Below are 19,296 nucleotides of genomic sequence, written 5' to 3'. Positions count from 1 at the left end.
CCATAGAACAAACCGAGGTACAGCAAAGAAGGAAGAGATAGTTAAGGGTGTTCAAATAATGTGTGTACTGAATTGTGCAAATGGATGTACAGTACTTTCTGCTATGACTAAGGAGATTATTGCACACAGAAAAACCAGCGGGAGAGATGCAGGGTCTAAAACACAAAAACGGGTTTTATCTCATTTACCCATGCCCAGACTGTAGGCAGCCTGTATCCACCCAGGAAGCCCGTCTACAATTCTGATTTCTCCCGCCACTTTTTCAAGAACGCGATTTTCCCATTCTTGAAAAAGCAGCAGGAGAAGTCCAGGTTGTAGATGAGCAATAAGACCCGTTTTTGTCTTTTAGATCCCGTGTCTCTCCTGCTGGTTTTTCTGTGTGCAATAATCTTCAAAGCCACCACTAGATAGAATTCATTGTATTTTTAGTTTGAAAAAGGAGTTTAAAAATAATAAATTTTGACTTTTTTGTTTTTATTTTGTTTCTACCCTGAGTACAGTTTATAGAAAGGCAAGATAGAAATAATGAATATGTATGTATGTATGTATAACACATAGATACAAATTCTCCAGGACTAGGATCATTTCTAATTCTAAATACAGATTTAAAAGCAGACTAAATTCTTTGCATTTAGTCACACATAATCTCAAAGCAATATCTTTTCATTTTTGCAAGGAGTGAATTAATATAGAGCACACTCAGGGCAGAACACACAGTGATACTGAATTTATATAAAAGGATACATCTGATAGAAGTGGAACAAGCAAGAAAATCACATCATTGTTATATGTATGTCATACTGAGGACTCCTTGGTTGTGTAGATTATTTGATAGAAATCACAACTACTTGACAGAAAGATGCTGTTCTCAACATATTTTTGTCTATAAACACCTTTGACAAGGAAAGCACACAAAAGGGGGAAAGGAACAAATACTTTTATAGAATTCAGAGACATAGCTGTGTCAGTCTGGAATAGCAGAACGCAAAGAGGTATTGTAGCACCTTTGATGAAACTAACTGAAAGAAAGAAGCTGGTAGCGTGAGTTTTCGTAGACTTGTTCTACTTTCTCAAATGCATGGAGTGAAGTGTTGCCCAGGAAGAATCGTTATAATCAATCTATATGAATTGATACACAAATGCAAAACTTGCGGGTATGGTTATGGTTATGAGGTGACAAGTTCAATTTTAACTATGGTCACTAAGGAACAAAGACAGGTGGAAAGATGTTGCCAAGAACACCTTGTGATAGGTTCTTCTTAGGGTTACCACAGCTTGGAAATAACTTGAAGGTACACAACAACAACAACAACAACAAAGTAATAAGCAATGCAAACTTTTGTAAAATAATGGTAACATGTTAATTTTTTAAAATAATACCCTAAGGTCTGGTGTGGAAGCATTTTAATTACTCTGCAATAGATGTTGCAAAAATAATATACAAATGTTTCATTTTTGGATTCTTCTAATAATCCATCAGATTGTTATTATGGACATTAATTTATAAAACAGTGGCTTGCTAGGTTATGTTAAAGTACTCCTACAATTTTTCTATTTCAACCTAAATAAATCAGTAATGATGATAATGATGATGGTCATCATCATCAGCAGCAACAGCAGCAGATGGGCAGACAGAAGAAAGAAATTAGCTGGAAAAAATGTATTAAAAGTGGGGGAAAACTCAAGGGGGGGGGAGGGTGACACAGCTTCTCATTATATCATTGGTCAAAACCACACTGCAGAAATAATCCAATGTGAGACTGCTTTAACTGCCCTGGCTCAATGCTAAGGAATTCTGGAAACTGTAGTTTTGTGAAACATTTAGCCTTCTCTGTCAGAGAGCTACGGTGCCACAATAAACCACAATTCCCAGGATTCCCTAGCACCAAGCCATGGCAAATTGGATTATTTCTGCAGTATGTTTTGGACCATTGTCTCTCATGGATTGAATTAGATTACTATGCAGATATGAAAGTCTGCTAAAAAAATACTTTTTTATGTGTTACATATATGCAGTCTCTCTGTACAAAGTACAGCATGCAAACTATTGTTTAATTTAGCTGAAATAGTACCTGTTGACAAAAGAAACCTTGCTGAGAGTGAAAACCTGGAAATGTAGCTTTCATGAAGCAAAAAAAAAAAAAAAAAAAGTCTTGTAGAATATGGAACAATACTACATTCTCTAAAGCGGTGACACAATATTTAGCTCTATAATTTAAGGGTAATTGCTCTATTTTCATGGTGTTAATGTTACTGAAAAATGTAGTACTAAAAATAAGTAAACTTTTCTCTAAGGGATGGGGAATTGCTTTTAATGGAGAGGAAACTGCCATTCATTTTGCTTTTATATTTGAAGCAAATTCATTAGGTGAGATCTAGATGGAGTGGAAGATTTTTGTAGCTTAATATTGTCATTAGGCACCAGTGAGTTTGACAGTTTGATTCTAGTTCAGATCATGCTGTGCCTGAGAATGTTCTTGGACACCAAAGTACTGGTTTTTGCACAACTAGTCCTAATGGCTAGCTTTCTATTACTGTACTGCAGACAGAGATCTTTCAATAATGGAGAGCTTATGTGCATGCAGATCCCAGTTACTTCCCGTAATTGCTGAAAAACCACAGAATTATATTGTGATTCCTTTCTTTTGACTTGTAGTAGACAGCTGGAATGCTGTAAATTAAAGCATTATCTTGAACATTATTGGCAACAATGATGATACAGAATAGCCATGTTTCCTCCTTTAGGAGGACAATTCTCTATTTGAACAGCTGTCTGTTCTCCTCTTTTTGCATGCATCCTCTGCTGGAAGTATTACAGTTAGAGGCTTTCTGCCCAAAAATTTCTACTTTTTTGCACAGTATTTCTGCACAGAAAGCAGACACTAAATACTGTCTCCTGAAAAGAAAACAATGTTTTCTGCACAGAGTATCAGGTGTGAATTTGGCATGGAATAAGTCTTTAACTAGATCTGCACAGAATTATTGTTTTCAATGTAGATAAAACTATTTCCTGCATATATATTTTTTTCCTGTGTAAAACAACTCTGGAAAATTTGAGAAAAATAAATCCTAAATTGTGGAGATTCTTGTCAGTCTAGGATTCTTCTTGTCAGGGTTTAACACCCAAGAAATACCTTTTTCTGAATATTTTCAAGTATTCTTTCCATCCCTGTAATACAGTGCAATATAATGCTGTCTAACAAACAACTATGCAAACTTTAAGAAGAAAGACCATAGAAAATCTATGTAACATATATGCATAAACATGTGAAAGCTTATATATTTTTTCCATCATCACCAATAGGTCAAGTACAGTACACATAAGGTGTATCCTACAGTACGGTACCTACTCTTTGGAACTGTACTCTTGTAAGATTTGGCTGGTCTCACATCTCTTATGATCTTTTGATTTCTTGTCCAAATTTTTTAATTTCATTATGCCTTTAGCAGCTAAAAGCACAGAAAATGAAAAAAAATTTTTTTTTTACATATTATTGAAACTGAACCTAATTGTTTGAATTTGATTTTGGTGCTTTCACATATAGAATGTAGCATTTACATCCAAGAGCCCTATTGGATCATTTTTGTTGATGTGCATCTCTCTCTTTCTCTTCCTGCGTGTGTTTACTGTATAATTTTAGACTTGGCATAAGCTGCTTGGAGACCCTATTGTTGGGAAAATAAATGTGAGAAAACTGTATATTGATAACTGTTGTATATGTCTTTTTCCAGCCAGGTGCCATTTAGAGATGCAGTAGTACACCCAATTTTCTGTGTCTGTTAGATGTGAAAACCAACGGACATATTATTGTGAGTGAAGAATCTGTAATGGTTCCATTATTAAAGAAACGTGGATATTTTGGGAAAACAGAGCATTTCAAAATGTAGCCCTGCCACTAAAATAAGTCGTACTTACACCAAGCAAATCCATCTTGTCAATGAAGCTGCTGCTCACAGACTGGAGAGCCACCAGCGGCCAGGCATGGAACCAGTCAATTGAAGTGCAGTTCACAAGGGCTGGGAATTTCCTTGCTCTTGCTCTCAGGGTAAAACCCACCGGGGAGAAGCATAACACAACCTGGGAAGCAAAAACTCTTCCTGAGTTAGTCTTCAGTAATTATCTAGGCTTCAAATAAATGTCACAAGTCTATTGGCATCGTTTATATAATTAATATGTTGGGTACTTCATATAAAACTTCCACACGTGCTTCCCTAAATCAGTTACTTCAACACTTTCCCTTTCCCAACTGTGCATTCAGTATTCTCACACCTCAGTCAGCAGCAGCCATCAGAACTCTCTTTGACCTTATCATTCCATGCTAAGTACACAGGCTCAATCCAGACAAAGATAAGCACTCTTAAGCTCGACTGATTTCATGAGCAGCCTTAAAGCAAGCAGTAGAAAGCTGGGTAGCACCGTGGCTACACTTGAGCTATGAAGTCCTTGTTCTGAATTTCACCTCTATCATGAATTCACTAGGCAGCCAGGGATGGACAGAGGTAAATTAGGAACTCTGCAGCAAGTCAGCAAACGTTTTGAATGTTGATTATTTAATAGCAGCAATAAGGAAAGATTCTCATTGAAAAAAAGACATCTATGTCTATGGGAGAACCAGGTGCACCATCATTGACAACATCTGCATCATCATCTAGAACTGAAAATAAATTTGTCATCTAAGCCGGAATTCAGATCTACCCTGGACCTTTACATCATTTTAATTTGGGTTTCCCCCAAGTCAGCATGCAAAAACTTAACTCCCTGTAATCCTATCCCTTTAAGGGATTATAAATATTAAAGGAAAAACCCCAGAAAGCCATAGAAAATTCCCAGAAACCCCAGGGTGGAGATGCAGCATAGTGGGCAGGAGACATGAAAAGAAGGAAGCAAGAGCTGGTCTATAAGAAACAGGAGATTTCTGAGATAAAAATATTGATAAAGGTTAATTATAAAAAAATGTATATTTCTGTATTGATTGTAAAACTAAGTGCAATTTTCTTTTGTATGTAACTGAATAGTTTATATACAGTTTTCAGTTCATTTAAGCAATAGAGAAAAGGCTATGGGCTCTTATTGAGACAAAACAACACAAATCCCCCAAGGCCTGAAATCTGTAAAGCTCTATCCTAGATAAACCACTCCTTCACAGCCTCAATCCTGCTTTCACAATATGGGTAATCACAACACTGACTTAACTTACAGTGATCCTATAAAGTTTACAGCTATAAATGCAATATTATAAACTGCTTTGAGCATGTGAAACCATGTACATTTACAAATGTTAAATATGTATAGCAGTATCACAGTCACCATCTACATTTTTTCTGTTGAAATCTGCAGAAATTAAAATTGTATAACCTCTGCTAGAGCAGAATTTTAAAACTACAACATAGTGATATTTCGCAACTTTGAAAGAATTAAGATAAAAATAAAAATTTCTTTTAGACAAATACCTCTTTTTTTCTCTCAAAGAAAAGGAACCTTTCTAGAGTAAACTGAAGGTCACCATAAAGAATTTGACTGAAGACCAATAAAGATTAAAGAGTTACCAAAGCTATCCATCATCTGAAGAATGGAGAAGCAGCAGATATTGATCAGACCTCAAGAGAAGGTCTGAAAGAAGTGGCAAGGTCACCACAGTGCTACAAAATTTGAGAGAGAGCTGGTTGGACCTCAACTGATAAAAAAAATCATGCAGTTTATACACAACATGCTATACTCCAAGGGTATTTTGACATGACCATTTTCATCATATAGTATTATTATTATTTGATTTTAATTATGTTATTTTATTGATACAAATGTATACCTCCTAATTCTATTGTAGTCACAACACTTACAAAGTTTTGAACACAAAGCACACATGCAAATAAATAGTAACATAAATCCTTAAAGAGGCAGGAGCTATAAAAACCTAAAATGCAGCAGAATGATTGTCTGCTACCATAAAAGTATCCTAACCAGATGACAAAAAGTCAAGAAAGAACAAAAGTGATTAAACTTCCCAGCAAAGCAAATTACACCATTTTGGCATAGCCATAGAGAAACATTTCTCCCATGATGCAATCTATCATGCCACTGCCACCACCACCACCAAACACACAGAGAAGAGGCTCTGTGTGAAGAACAGCAGAACATGTAAACCCAGATGTGATTACTAGGGTCACATGCAACCTGCTGGAAATATTCAGTCTGCTAGGAGGGCTTTCAAAAGTAAAGAATTCACTGGCTGGCAAACACTGTAGATTCTGCCACTGCTTTATAACATACTGTGCATTCCAAGACCACTGACTGTTGCCATTTGTTACCATTGCTGCTCTTCTACTTGTTCAATAAGGTTGTGGTTGCCTCAGTCCGTGAATGATGAAAATGACCAAGCATTCAACCCCTTCAACTCTTGATTCCTCAATTTTGGTTTAAGATTAAAAAAACAAAACAGTATTGCACTATCACTGCCTCAAGGGAATGTAAGGAAAATTTTCTCATTTTTTTTTACCTTAGGCAAAGCAGGAAGTGGACAAAAAAAATTCTGGTTTTGAAAAAGCCCTTTTCTGTACCTAAACAGGCATGGCAAAATTGTCCTCCATGTTTCCTAGATGGCACAGGAGGCAATTTGAGTAAAGAATTTGTCAGCTTGGAACCAAGACCTGATGTTCTCCATTCCTGCTCTGTTGCTGTTGTTGCATACCTTCAAATGATTTCTAGCTATGGCGACCCAAAGGAGAACCTATCCCAGGGTGTTCTTGGTAAGATTCCTCAGAGGAGGTTTACCTTTGCCTTTCTCTGAGGCCGAGACAGTTTGAGTTGTCCAAAGTCATGCAGTGGGTTTCCACGGATCTGAACCCTGGTCTCCAGGGTCATAGGAGATTTCCACATGGCCAAAAGTGACAGGAGCATAGCAGAATGCACAATTGCACAATTTTATGGAGATTATCAGATGACACTGTGTGATGTCACCATAATCGTGTCATTATCCAACAAATAAAGAGGAATTCCAGTGCTGCTTTTCATTCATGGGACTTTCCCGTGAATGAAAAGTGGCACTAGCATTTCTCTTTATTTGCGAGATAATGACGTGATCATGGTGACATAGCGCAATGTCATCTGATAATCTTCACACAATTGTGCAATAGTGACAGGAGCATCCTGCTATGCTCCCGTCAGTTTTGGCTGTGCGGAACACTCCACAGTCCAATGCTCAAACCACTTTGGTTCTGTATCCATATATTCCCTCCTTATTACATGACAGCCATGTAATTAAAAAAGTATATAAACACTTTTTTAAACTAGAGACAGAAGATTAATTGGTAAAATATTGTATGATAAGGGGGGCACAATAATTTGTTTGTTTGTTTTTTATTTATATACCGCTATTCCAAAGATCATAACGGTGAACAGCAAGTAAGCTAATTAGCAAGTAAGCTAATTTGCCCCCAACAGTCTGGGTACTCATTTTAGCGACCTCGGAAGGATGCAAGCCTGAGTCGAGCTTGGGCCCTTTTGCTGGTCTTGAACTCGCAACCTTGAATAATGTTCAAATGGATATATGGTGGGGGAAAATATGGACTAAAAATATGAATATTACCACTTGCTCTAATTTAAAAGAAAAAAATATAAAATTATGTTAAAACGATTCTGAGCTGCCTGTGGGATTAATCCTCTCAAAATAGAGGACATTTTACTTTTCCTCCCAGACCCCCAGACAGGCTAAAATGTAGGAAATATTTGGGGAAAGGACAACATCTGGTCATCCTGGTCCTGGTCTAGACCATAAACCTCGGCAATAAAAAGTATATGAAGTATTTTAAGGGCTACAGGAATCTTCTTCTTTCTGTCTTAGACTAACCACAGCTTCCCCTTTGCAAGTTTTTACTCATATATGTAGCCTAGAATAATCATCATAATAATCAAATGGAACTATTAGCAATGGAAATTTTACTTATACTTGTTAGATGCTTCAAACCTAGTAACTTCCTCCACGTTTATCCTAAATTATTGTAAATTTTTTACAGTTTTAAATTTTCAAATTTTCCTTTAAGAGTCAATGATACTACTTATTTTGTCATCTCTGAGATAAACATTTTTATCCACAAAGAAGGGATGCAAGGCTATAATCCAAATTGAACTTCCATAATTTATTGTTGTTTTGCACTTAATGTAAAGTCTAAAGGAATGGGATATTCTGTAGATGTCCATTAACTAGATTCTGTCCATTAAAAAAAATAAATCAATATATTGATTTGTTTTCCTCCCTAACAGCAATAATCTGCCATAAAATTGCACTTATTATGAGAATTTATTCTGTATTCATCATCCTAGAATAGTTATTACATGTTGACTTTTTAAATATTCATTTTCCATCTTTACCTTCAGCTGCCGACGAATGCGGTCAATAAAAAATTGCCAGCAGTTCTCTTTTGAATCAGGCTGGCCAAGCCCCCGTAACTCCATCCTTGTAGAAGAAATTATGCCATCCACTTCATCTTCACTAAATAAATCAGGGATGTCACCTTTTTAAAAAGGAAGAAAATCTGTATGTTGAATTTTATTTTTATATTTGAGGTTTTTTATTCTTAATAGAGATTAATCTCATTTTCATTACTACTTTGTTCACTTCTACATTGTTTGAATGTGCTGTTAGGGTTTGCTTTACCCTATCCCCATTTTATTCCTAGAACAGCTAGCATACCCTCCAAATATTCCAATTTGACAGTAACAGTTCTAATTCATCCTCTGTCATCCCATTTTCTTAACCTGTGAAATGTCGGAGGGTATGATTTGGTGAGGTAGGTCATGTTGATAGCTTTACTCTGGCCTAGATTAAGTTTATCTCTTCCCCATTTTTTAATTCCCACCTTGCTGCCCAGTGACAGGTGAATGCAATAAGATCCACCTTTTTAAAGTTACATCTCATGACAATGCCAGGAGCAAAGATAATGTGATAATCTCTGTAATTAAAGAAAAACTTGGAGAGGTTGCAATAGTTTGCTTTTGCTGGGTTCTACAAGGGAGGATAAGATTTTGCCACCTGCTGTCCTCCCTTTCCTGTTGAATTAATTGAGTGCAAACTACTTTTACATTCCTACTTCTGCCATCTTGACAACACTCTGATGTTGCTTGACTGCATGTGTCCTGTAGCACTAGCAGCTGTGCATTTTGATTATTAGCATGGGGGGGGGGGAGTATCCAAAACAGTTTCTAAAGAGCAAGCAGCTGTGCAAATCAGTTGCCCAAGGGGATGTACAACTAGTTGCACAATATCACACACCATCGTTTCCACAACTACTCTTGCATAACTGTAGCTCCACATAATTGTTAGGAGATTTTGACTCCACGAGTATTACACTGCAGTTGCTGCATATACTTGTGTATAAGTTTACCTCACATAGCTCAGGAGGTTAAAATTATGGATTTTGATATGACCTGTGGGTAAGCTGAGAGTAAACCTTAGGGGCATGAAACAAAGGATGTAAAGGATGAAGCAAAGGTATATTATGCCAAAGAAGTTTTAAAAGTGTCACTAGGAGGGTGCAGGGGATGCAGACTGCGCTGGGTGAACATCTCACTGTGGGTGTCACTTGGCTACTGGGCAAATGAGAAAAGGTGTCACCGCCCTTTCCCATTTGCCCAGCATCCATACCGGACACTGAATGAGCCCTCTGGAGGCTGCAATATTGCCTCCTTCAACAGCGGCAGCTGCTGAGGGCAGTACCTTCAGGGTCCAGCACGGGTGCTCTCAGAGCACCAGGTGATACCAACCTCAGGGACACCACTGCCTAAAGGCTGGATAGATGAGAGAATTACAGGAAATGGCAGCTGTGTGATGTGTTGGGGAGGTGGACTGGCATAGGCAAGGCTAAGAAAATGTGTACATGTCAAAAAGGATGTAAAGCCAAGAGTTAAGGCAAAGGACAAGAGTGGCAGTGAAAGGCAAGAGTTTACACTGCCCCAGGTGAACCTAAAGTAAGTACTGACCCCTAGTACTCTCTCAGTGCTCTTTTGCAGGGAAGCATCTAAGAGCGGCTTCCACCACCATTTTCCTGCCCAGTCATTAAAAAGTTCAGAAGTGGCACTGTGGTAGAGAGACTAGAATAGGTTGGTTCCTCTTGTAGGTTCTCCCGAGATGGACAAAACTCTTATTTTTTGCCACTCTACTTGGGGAATGGGATGTTTCCTTTTTTGATAGGAGTTAAGGTACAATACTTACGTTGACTTGTTGATAAGTTGACCCATGTTTTTTGGGTTGATTTTCTGAATAAAATTTCTAGACTTATACATGAGTATATACAGTAAATCTACACATTTAATGTATTATGTAGTTAAATCCATGTGGGGCACACGAAGACAAACTACATATTATATCATATGTTTTGTTGAAATAGCTGCTATGAGGACCTCACCTCTCCCATCAGCATTTTCTATAGCTAACTGAACCAAGTGTTACAAGGCCAATATTTCTTCAACAGTACAATGTTTTTTGTATGCAGATGGTGATTACCTGTTTTGATGTAAACTCAAATTATAATTATAATTAAAGAGCTATATGTATGATACAGGATATACAACCATTTCTTCCCTCCAGCATACTCATACACTTCTATTGTCTAAAGGCATTATTATGTATTTGGATCTTTTTCCATTCCCTGTTTCTCTGGAACACTTCCAAGACTGGGCTCATTATTACTTAAATCTTTTCATTGTATGTTGCTATAGTGGTATTTTTGCTATGCTTCACATGACTTATGCATTATTGTGCTCTCAATCAAATATTTTTTATATCCATTCTCAGCAAGTATTCAATCCTGCATGCTACAAATATAATAATCCATCTCTATGACTACATTTTAAAATCAAACCCTTCCTTTCTCTATTATGCGTTACAAATTAGCCAAATGAATATTTTTGAAAAATTGGTAATATTATGTGGTCCTTTGGCTCCCATCCTGCCTTTCTCCCAGTCTAGCCTCCCTATGTATTCTTCATTATTTGAACTCAGTTTTCAATTAGAGAAAGAGAACAAGTAAACTTTCTTTGGCTTGAATCCTATTGTTAGTCTTGAGTACAGCAGAGCCACTGAATCAGATGAAGTCAACAATTGGTTGAAATGGTCTACTCTAGTTGGGACTAAACAACTTGCTTGCTTTTTATCTTTTTGACTGTCTTGAGTGTAGGGTTAAATAATTTCAATATAGTGAATAGTTTCAATTTCACATTTTGTATGTTTTTAGCTGTATTGTTCTTTTTAAAATTTAAGCCACCTTTAGTCAGCAGGATATAATATCACCATCATCAGCTCCATCTTGTATGTTTCGTTTTTATACATTAGCAGAATTTTGAAGAAGCTGTGTTTTGGCATTTTTGGCAATCTGTGGTCGTGCCAGGTTACTCTGAAGACATACCCTTAGTATCCTGGCCCCTGAACTGCCTTGACCTCCTCCTGTTACCTCTGGCCAGTGTGTTATTTCAGTCTGAGGTCAGAACAAGGCACCCAACAAAATCAATGGCTCAGATTGTACAGGATCTAGCCATGGTAGTTATGTTGGAATTACAGCACTACAACTCTGATCACAGCCTTCCCAGCTATGATGAGAAGTATCATATTTCTACTTTGATTAGAGTATACATTTTATTTTTATTTTTAATTTGTTTGATAGTTCAACTTTCTCCCATAACAGAGTAAACTTGAAATGCCAAAGAAGAAAAACAACAGCCTAGAACAAAAAGCTCCACAAACTGTATCTTATCCCTGAGATAACAGTTGCTTGTCCAAGGGTGATGTCTGCACAAAAAACCATACTAACAACATAAATGGAGAAAACATGGTCACAAATTTACTTTATTGAATACAACTGAAAAAAGGATTGTTCAAAAGCATGGATCCAGACCTAGGCATCGACCCACCCACCTGTTGATCAATACTCCAAACAGGACTGCTGAGCACATGAACAGGCAACTGAATTTATACCACCAACACCACCCCCAAACCAACTGGAACAAAGTTTTCCACGGTTCACTCCGGTTGAGTGTATCAGTCAATTATCTTGAACCAGGTTCAAACAATCCTCCATGGAAGAGGCTTGCCAAACGTCACTCCCCATCCCATACAGCAACATGTGGTCTACTTTTTTGTCCTCTGTATAGGAGAGAGAAGTGAAGTGTATTCCCACCCACCTCTGGCTGTTTTTTCAGTCCTTGACTCATCCAGAATCCCCAGATGGCACCCTTTTCTGACCTTCCCTTCCCAAAAGTATATTACCTACCTTGGGAGACTCCAGCAGTAGTTTCAGATCCCCAGTACACTGTTTTATATTTTAAAAGAAACCATTTTTCAAAACCATTTGGTGGGCTTTTTTTTGGGGGGGGGGGTAGCAGCCTATGTAGCCCCCAGGGGGACCCTGAGCCACAAGCAGAAAATTGGCCACAGTTGCTCATATTTGTTGAAAGCCTTGGCATTTAGATTTTGCACCCACTGTTGGGCTGTTTCTTTTCTCTTTTTTTGCCATGTATTATTGCTGAGTCTGAATGCCAATCTTTTGAAAATGTTTGTTTTATGTCAATATCACTGAGTATGAGGAAGGCAGGTTGGAAATATTTTTCATAAATTAAAGATAGTAGAATCATAGAATCATAGAACTGTAGAGTTGGAAGAGACCATGAGGGCCATCCAGTCCAACCCCATTCTGCCAAGCAGGAACTCTCAATCAAAACATCCCTGACAGATGGCCATCCAGCCTCTGCTTAAAGACCTCCAAGGAAGGAGACTCCACTACACTCTGAAGGAGTGTGTTCCACTGTCGAACAGCCCTTACTGTCAGGAAGTTCCTCCTAATGTTGAGGTGGAATCTCTTTTCCTGTAGCTTGCATCCATTGTTCCGGGTTGTGTTCTCTGGAGCAGCAGAAAACAAGCTTGCTCCCTCCTCAATATGACATCCCTTCAAATATTTAAACAGGGCTATCAGATCATCTCTTAACCTTCTCTTCTCCAGGCTAAACATCCCCAGCTCCCTAAGTCGTTCCTCATAGGACATGGTTTACAGACCCTTCACCATTTTAATCGTCCTCCTTTGGAAATGCTCCAGTTTCTCAATGTCCTTTTTGAATTGTGGAGCCCAGAACTGGATACAATATTCCAGGTGGGGCCTGACCAAAGCAGAATATAGTGGCACTATTACATCTCTTGATCTAGACACTATACTTTTATTGATGCAGCCTAAAATTGCATTGGCCTTTTTAGCTGCCGCATCACACTGTTGAATCATGTTCAACTTGTGGTCTACTTGGACTCCTAGATCCCTTTCACACGTAGTTTCATTCAGCCAGGTGTCCCTCATCCTGTATCTATGCATTTTATTTTTCTGCCCTAAGTGCAGTACCTTACATTTCTCCGTGCTGAATTTCATTTTGTTAGCTTTGGCCCAGCTTTCTAATCTATTCAGGTCATTTTGAATTTTGATCCTGTCCTCTGGAGTATTAGTTATTCCTCCTAATTTGGTGTCATCTGCAAATTTGATGAGTATGCCCCCAATTCTGTCATCCAAGTCATTGATAGTAGACCTTTACTGAGCACATGTAAACATCCATGCACTCAAGTGGCACTAATTCTCATACTGGATTGACTGGAGAAGTTTCATGATATTTCATATATATTTACTTATTTATTAATTACATATTTTGGGCCTGTGTTTCATTCAGAAAATCTCCCAGTCTAGCTTTTTTGACAAGCTCATAATGCTGTCCTAAAACTAAAAGTCTGAAAAGACTCAAGATCGTTCTTCTGTATTATAGTGTTGTACATGCAATTAATGAAGAAACACTGTCAGCAGAGATACTTTTAATGGCCCTACAGTACTACTTTAAATGAAGTCTTTGCCATCTGTTCATCTCACTTATAAACAAAAAACAACAAAGTATCTTTCAACAGCACTAGAGAATACAAGCATTGCTGTGCCCCTACTGTTTTCCCTGTATCCCCTTTTCCTCTCTCTCTCCTCCTCCATCTAACTGGTAAGAAAAGGCAAGAGAATGTTATTTAGCTTGCATAGGGTTAGGTTCTGTTCTTGTTCTCAAGCCTCACTGAAATCAATGCAGAAATTTGGTCTTGATTAAAACTGGGATTACCATAGTTTAAAAAGCAAAAAAGAGGACAAACTTGCAAACTTCAAACCACTGATCACTATGGTGACACTCACTTTAAATATCCCTACTATGTAAGTTGGGATCATAGATACTAGAAATATTCCTAACCTTCACTGTATATAAATAACAACAATTTTTAAACTGATTATTAAGATACATTTAATAATTTCAACAACTGATCTGGATACAATTGAATTTTCAATACTAACTGTAAGCTGAAGTGTGCTCAAATTATTACAAATAAAACACTGGGATGCACATTGGTATACAAAACGTTTGTATCTGTACAAATAAAAACAACTCTCTTACAGTCTTTCTCTTCCAGGTCCACTTTGTTCTTCCTCCTGATACAGACTAGCTTAAGCATATAGCTCTGTAAATCTCATCTTTTTCAACAAATGCTGATTGATTGAGGGATAGGTGTGGAGTTAGGCAGGCTCTCAGTGAAGGCCACACATAAACTTGTCTAGGTTGGAGCCTTCCCCCTTTTCCTTTCCCTGCCACTTCCAGCAAATGTCTCAGCTGGAAGTCAGTGAGTTACTCAATAAACCCATGGGTCTGAGGCTGGCTGCTTTGGGGATCTCCCTCATACTGCTTTAACTTGGCATGTCACACTCTTCCTCCTCTTCTGAGCTTTACTACCAGACTGCACAATTCCTCCAATCCATATATTGCAAGAAAACTTTAAAAATTCCATCTGGACAGAAATTTTAGCCCATGAAAAAGAAAAGATGTCCTGGAAAAAGAAGACATATGATAAACCTACTTACCGTAAATTTATTAATTTATGTGGGAGTTTGGGGTACTGGTCTGGGCACTATTTAAACTTGGTTTAGCGGGGGGGGGGGAATGCAGAACAAAGAATTGTAAGAGTGTAATATTGAAAAGAGATATACAGAATATATAAAAGAAGGAAAGCTGAATGAATCAGGCTTGTGAGTATCTATAAATATATGTGTTCTATTTTCTTTTTATTTACTTGATTTATATGCTGCCAGGCCAGGACCTGAAGGTTTCTACTAACTTTTGTATTGTGATAACATTCTTTACTGAGGAAAAATAAATAATAAAATGTTAATAATGCATTAATAAAGATCTGGGAACTTTAGATTTTCTGTAAAAATATTTCTGTGTTACATGTTGTACAGTCACTTTTCTCCTACAGCACTCTAGTCAGAACAATAAAATAGTGCCACTTAAGTGGAAGAGTCTGCACAATGAAGGATGCCTCTAAATCAAATAACAACACACATATCAACACTCAAGCTGCCAGAACATCAAGTATGACATCTCACTAGGGCTCTTCAAGTGAAGAAATCGCTTTCAGCTCTGTGAGGCTATTAATACTGATTCTAGCATAGACCTTAGAATTGGATCCAATCAAACTGGAATGAAATTTGGAGTCCAAAACTTTGAGAAAGTGCCTCAATGGCTGGATTTCTTTATAAACAGACACATGTTTTAAGAGTATTCATTCAGTGAACAAATCTGAATTATATCTGGGGTGCATGTGTTGGTTTAGATTATTTTTTTAACCTTTGTGTGTTTTAAATTTTGTATGTTTAAAAAATTTATTTTTTTGCTGTTTCAATCAGGCTATTTTAAGTGGGTTTTTTTAAAATGTTTTTCATGTGTTTTTATATTTTGAGCTGCCTTGGGTCCCTTTTTGGAAGAAAGGTGTGATAAAAATATAAATAAATACATAAATAAAAATGTGAATACCTTGGAAATATTATAAGACCAACAATGCTTAGCACTGAAATATCAAGAATGCCTCATAGAGAGCAGTAGCAATAGATAGTCTGAGTGACCCAAAATGTCCTTCATCTAGTCTATCAATCCTGATCCCTCTGTGGTGCAAACTGATACTCTTAAGGATGCATTTCCATCTCTGAACCCTGTTTATTGACGGTAAAAAGAAATACATGTCTTGGTACAATACAAAGTAAGATGTCGGGGTATTAGACAACAAATATTAAAAGCTTGCCCCATAACCTGTAGCACAGTTGCACAGCGGAAAAGTGCTGGGCCCATAACCTATTAGAATACTGGTGTGGTTAAAAAATGGTAAACTTAGTTCAGCAGCAGTAGCAGGAAGCATGTACTCCAGAGGTATAAAGTGAAGGGCTAGATCTGAGCGTCTAGTAAATAAACAGGATACATAGGTAAGTAAAAAGAAACTTACTTTATTGTTACATCTAGGTTCTAGAAAAATAATCAGTAGAGAAAACCTATACTTGGTAGAAGAGCTAATTCTCATGTGTGCAAGTAAGAGGAAAAAAAATCTTTAGAAGAACAACCTTGTTTGTGCATCCAGGCTGGCTGAACGCAGAGAGAGGAAAAGAAACTCTGAACAAAGAGTCATAAGTCTCCCAACTTCTGGCAAGATAGGAGGAAATAGGAAGTGACCCCTTCACAGCTACATTGACCAGTGACCATAGAGATAATCTGTGAAGAAGACCACTCCTTCTCAAGAAAAACACAAAGCTGCAAACATTGATACTAGTCTAACAAAAAGTAACAGCACACTAGCTTCTTCTGGGCATGAAGCTATCTAATGTAAAGACAAAAAGACAAAGTAAACAGATGACCAGCCTGAATATAACAAACCTGACAAAACATACTGCACTTGGTACTGCAATGGATTCAAGCTACAGGAAAAGAGATTCCGCATTAGGAAGAACTTCTTGAAGGCTAGAGCTGTTCATCAGTGAAATACACTGTCTCAGAGTGTGGTGGAATCTCCTTCTGTGGAGGTTTCTAAAAAGAGTCTGGACGGTAATCTGTCAGGAGTGCTTTGATTGTGTATTCCTGCATGGCAGGGGATTGGACTGGATGGCCCTTGTGGTCTCTTCCAACTCTAGAATTCTATGATTCTATGAAAGGGTTACTAATATTCTGATGACAGATGCAATTTGATGGCAGGCAACTAGAAAACAATGGCCTCATAAGTGACTGATTACTGAGTGATGGCCAGTAAGCTCTCATATCTGATTGGCCTGATAATGGCTTGGAATAATATAAAACAGTGATTCCCAAACTTTGGTCCTCCACATGTTTTGGACTTCAGCTCCCAGAACTGAATGTTAACCAAGCTGGCTAGGGCTTCTGGAAGTTGAAGTCCAAAACACTTGGAGGATCAAAGTTTGGGAACCATTGATATAAAAGATGAACTTTTGGGGCAGCAAGGAGCAGGTTTTGCTTTTTGTAAAGCTGGTTCATTTCTTGGTTACTACTACACGAGATGATAACTAACAGCCCAAACTCCTACAAATGGTGAGATGGGATGTTTTGATTAATGGATTCCCAAACAAACTGGCATAGAAATAGACATAAATATACACTTTAGGAAGTGGGTTATAGCTTTATGCGATAAATAAAAAAAGAGATTAAGATCTTAAAGAGGTGATAATATTGCAATACATATATGAAGTGTGTCTAGACCAGGGGTAGGCAACCTGCGGCCCGCGGGCCGGATGCGGCCCGGCAAGGCCTTGGGACCGGCCCCAGCCTGGTCCTGCCGCCGATTGCCGCCGGGGCCTTTGGGGGGCAATTGTCTATAGAAGCCTCAGAAACATGCATTTATATTAACATTTTTTTTAAAAAATCAGCAAATTTTTTCACGTGTCCTCCATTTTTTTTAAAAAAGTGTCTTCCATTTGAAAATTTTGTCCTACATTTGTCCTGGTTTATTTATATATTTAATTTTAAAAAAAATTATTTAATTATTTATTTATTGGCTTCGGCCCCCCAGTTGTCTGAGGGACAGCAACCCGGCCCCCGGCTCAAAAAGGTTGCCTACCCCTGGTCTAGACTGTGTAAGATCTATGTCTATGTAAGGTCCTCTTAAGTACAGTGTATTTACCTGTGCTAAACTTATTGAAGGTGTTCAAGGAAAATAAATACTAGTTATAAAGCTGCAACTTATTCTCCTGCAATATTTTCCTGATAAACCAGTGCTTAAGATGCACTGGATGTTAATCTATTAGATAAGACTGGTTTTTGAAAGATTGGGAGCCAAAACAGCAAGTTCTAGAGAACCCAGCTAAACACCAGTTGTTCCATATAAAGCAGAGAATCTTCAATCTTGTACAAGACACAGGAGTGGAAGAAATATATTTTTAAAAATCCAAAAAGCAAACATTGGTTTTGCCATTTATATGAGACGAAGTCCTATGTGATTTTGATGGTCCACAGACTTGGCCTTCTTCAGGGGCTATTGTAAAATGTTGTCCCAAGACCACAACTATAATAAATGCACTTTTATTAATTTTACAATAGCCCCTGAAGAAGGCCAATTTGTGACAAGGCCAAAACAAACCCCAGTGAATACCAAGGGCCCTCTATATAAATATGTTTCAGAGATAAACATGCCTAATCAGCAAATGCCTTCCTACATTGCTAGCACAAGCCACTCTGCAGGAAGAATTTTAAAGACCTAATTGGTACAAACACACATATCCCAGAAGAGGAACTTCAAACTGAAAATAGAAGGGTTCTGGATACAGTGACACCTTTGCACTTGCAGTGTTTGTGAGTACATTTTAAGGACCAGGAATTGCCTAGTTTTTGTATGTGACAGTATGGATCATAATTCTTCCACAATTTTTGACTCAAAAAGACTTACCACAAATAATTAATGCTGACAGTTTACATTGGCAAAATGTGTGTGGATGTACATCATGCCATTTTATACAACAATATCAAATATTAAAATAGTGGAAGCATTTTATAATAAACAGCATTTTTTCTTGATTGCAGCTGATTATGTTATGCAGCTTGTTCTGCTGGTGTCACAAAGGTGACTTAATAGCTCCTATAACTCATCTCAACAGCTGACCTTTCCCCCTCGCTGATGAAGCCTATTCAAAACCTGGTGCCCTTTTGCTCATTTCAGGATCTTCTATTTCTCATCAGTTTTGATCATGAGTATATTTATCAAAACGCTTTTTTAAAAAAAAACTGCATGAAGATTGCAGTGATCTCTTTAAAAGAAGTTATTTAAATAAAGAACAAAAGAAAGAGTCTTTCAATCTCTCTCATTTTTTATTTGTGAGTTTTTGCTTACCTGATGCCAGCATGTCGTTAATTAATACGAGAAAACGCTCATCAGGGATCTGAGCATCTGCATGAAGAAACACAGTACCGATGTTCTTCACACC

At 37.6% G+C, this 19,296-nt stretch overlaps 1 protein-coding gene across 1 annotated transcript in view; it reads right to left on the bottom strand.

Moving 5' to 3' along the window:
* The window catches only part of LOC149313748 (dynein axonemal heavy chain 11-like), a 116,287-nt gene extending 96,991 nt beyond the window's left edge, over positions 1-19,296 (bottom strand). Inside the window, exons 1-3 of the mRNA XM_089519732.1 lie at positions 19,203-19,296; positions 8,366-8,508; positions 3,917-4,078 (exon numbers count right to left, since the gene is read on the bottom strand). Coding sequence (XP_089375858.1) covers positions 3,917-4,078; positions 8,366-8,508; positions 19,203-19,215 — 318 coding nt within the window. The 5' untranslated portion in view covers positions 19,216-19,296. The remainder of the gene's footprint in view (positions 1-3,916; positions 4,079-8,365; positions 8,509-19,202) is intronic.

The sequence above is a fragment of the Sceloporus occidentalis genome, unplaced genomic scaffold (genome assembly GCF_023333645.1).
Source record: "Sceloporus occidentalis isolate IW3139 unplaced genomic scaffold, rSceOcc1.0.p SCAF_4, whole genome shotgun sequence".
In the NCBI taxonomy this organism is placed as follows: Eukaryota; Metazoa; Chordata; class Lepidosauria; order Squamata; family Phrynosomatidae; genus Sceloporus; species Sceloporus occidentalis.
This window is presented reverse-complemented; position numbering and strand designations above follow the sequence as displayed.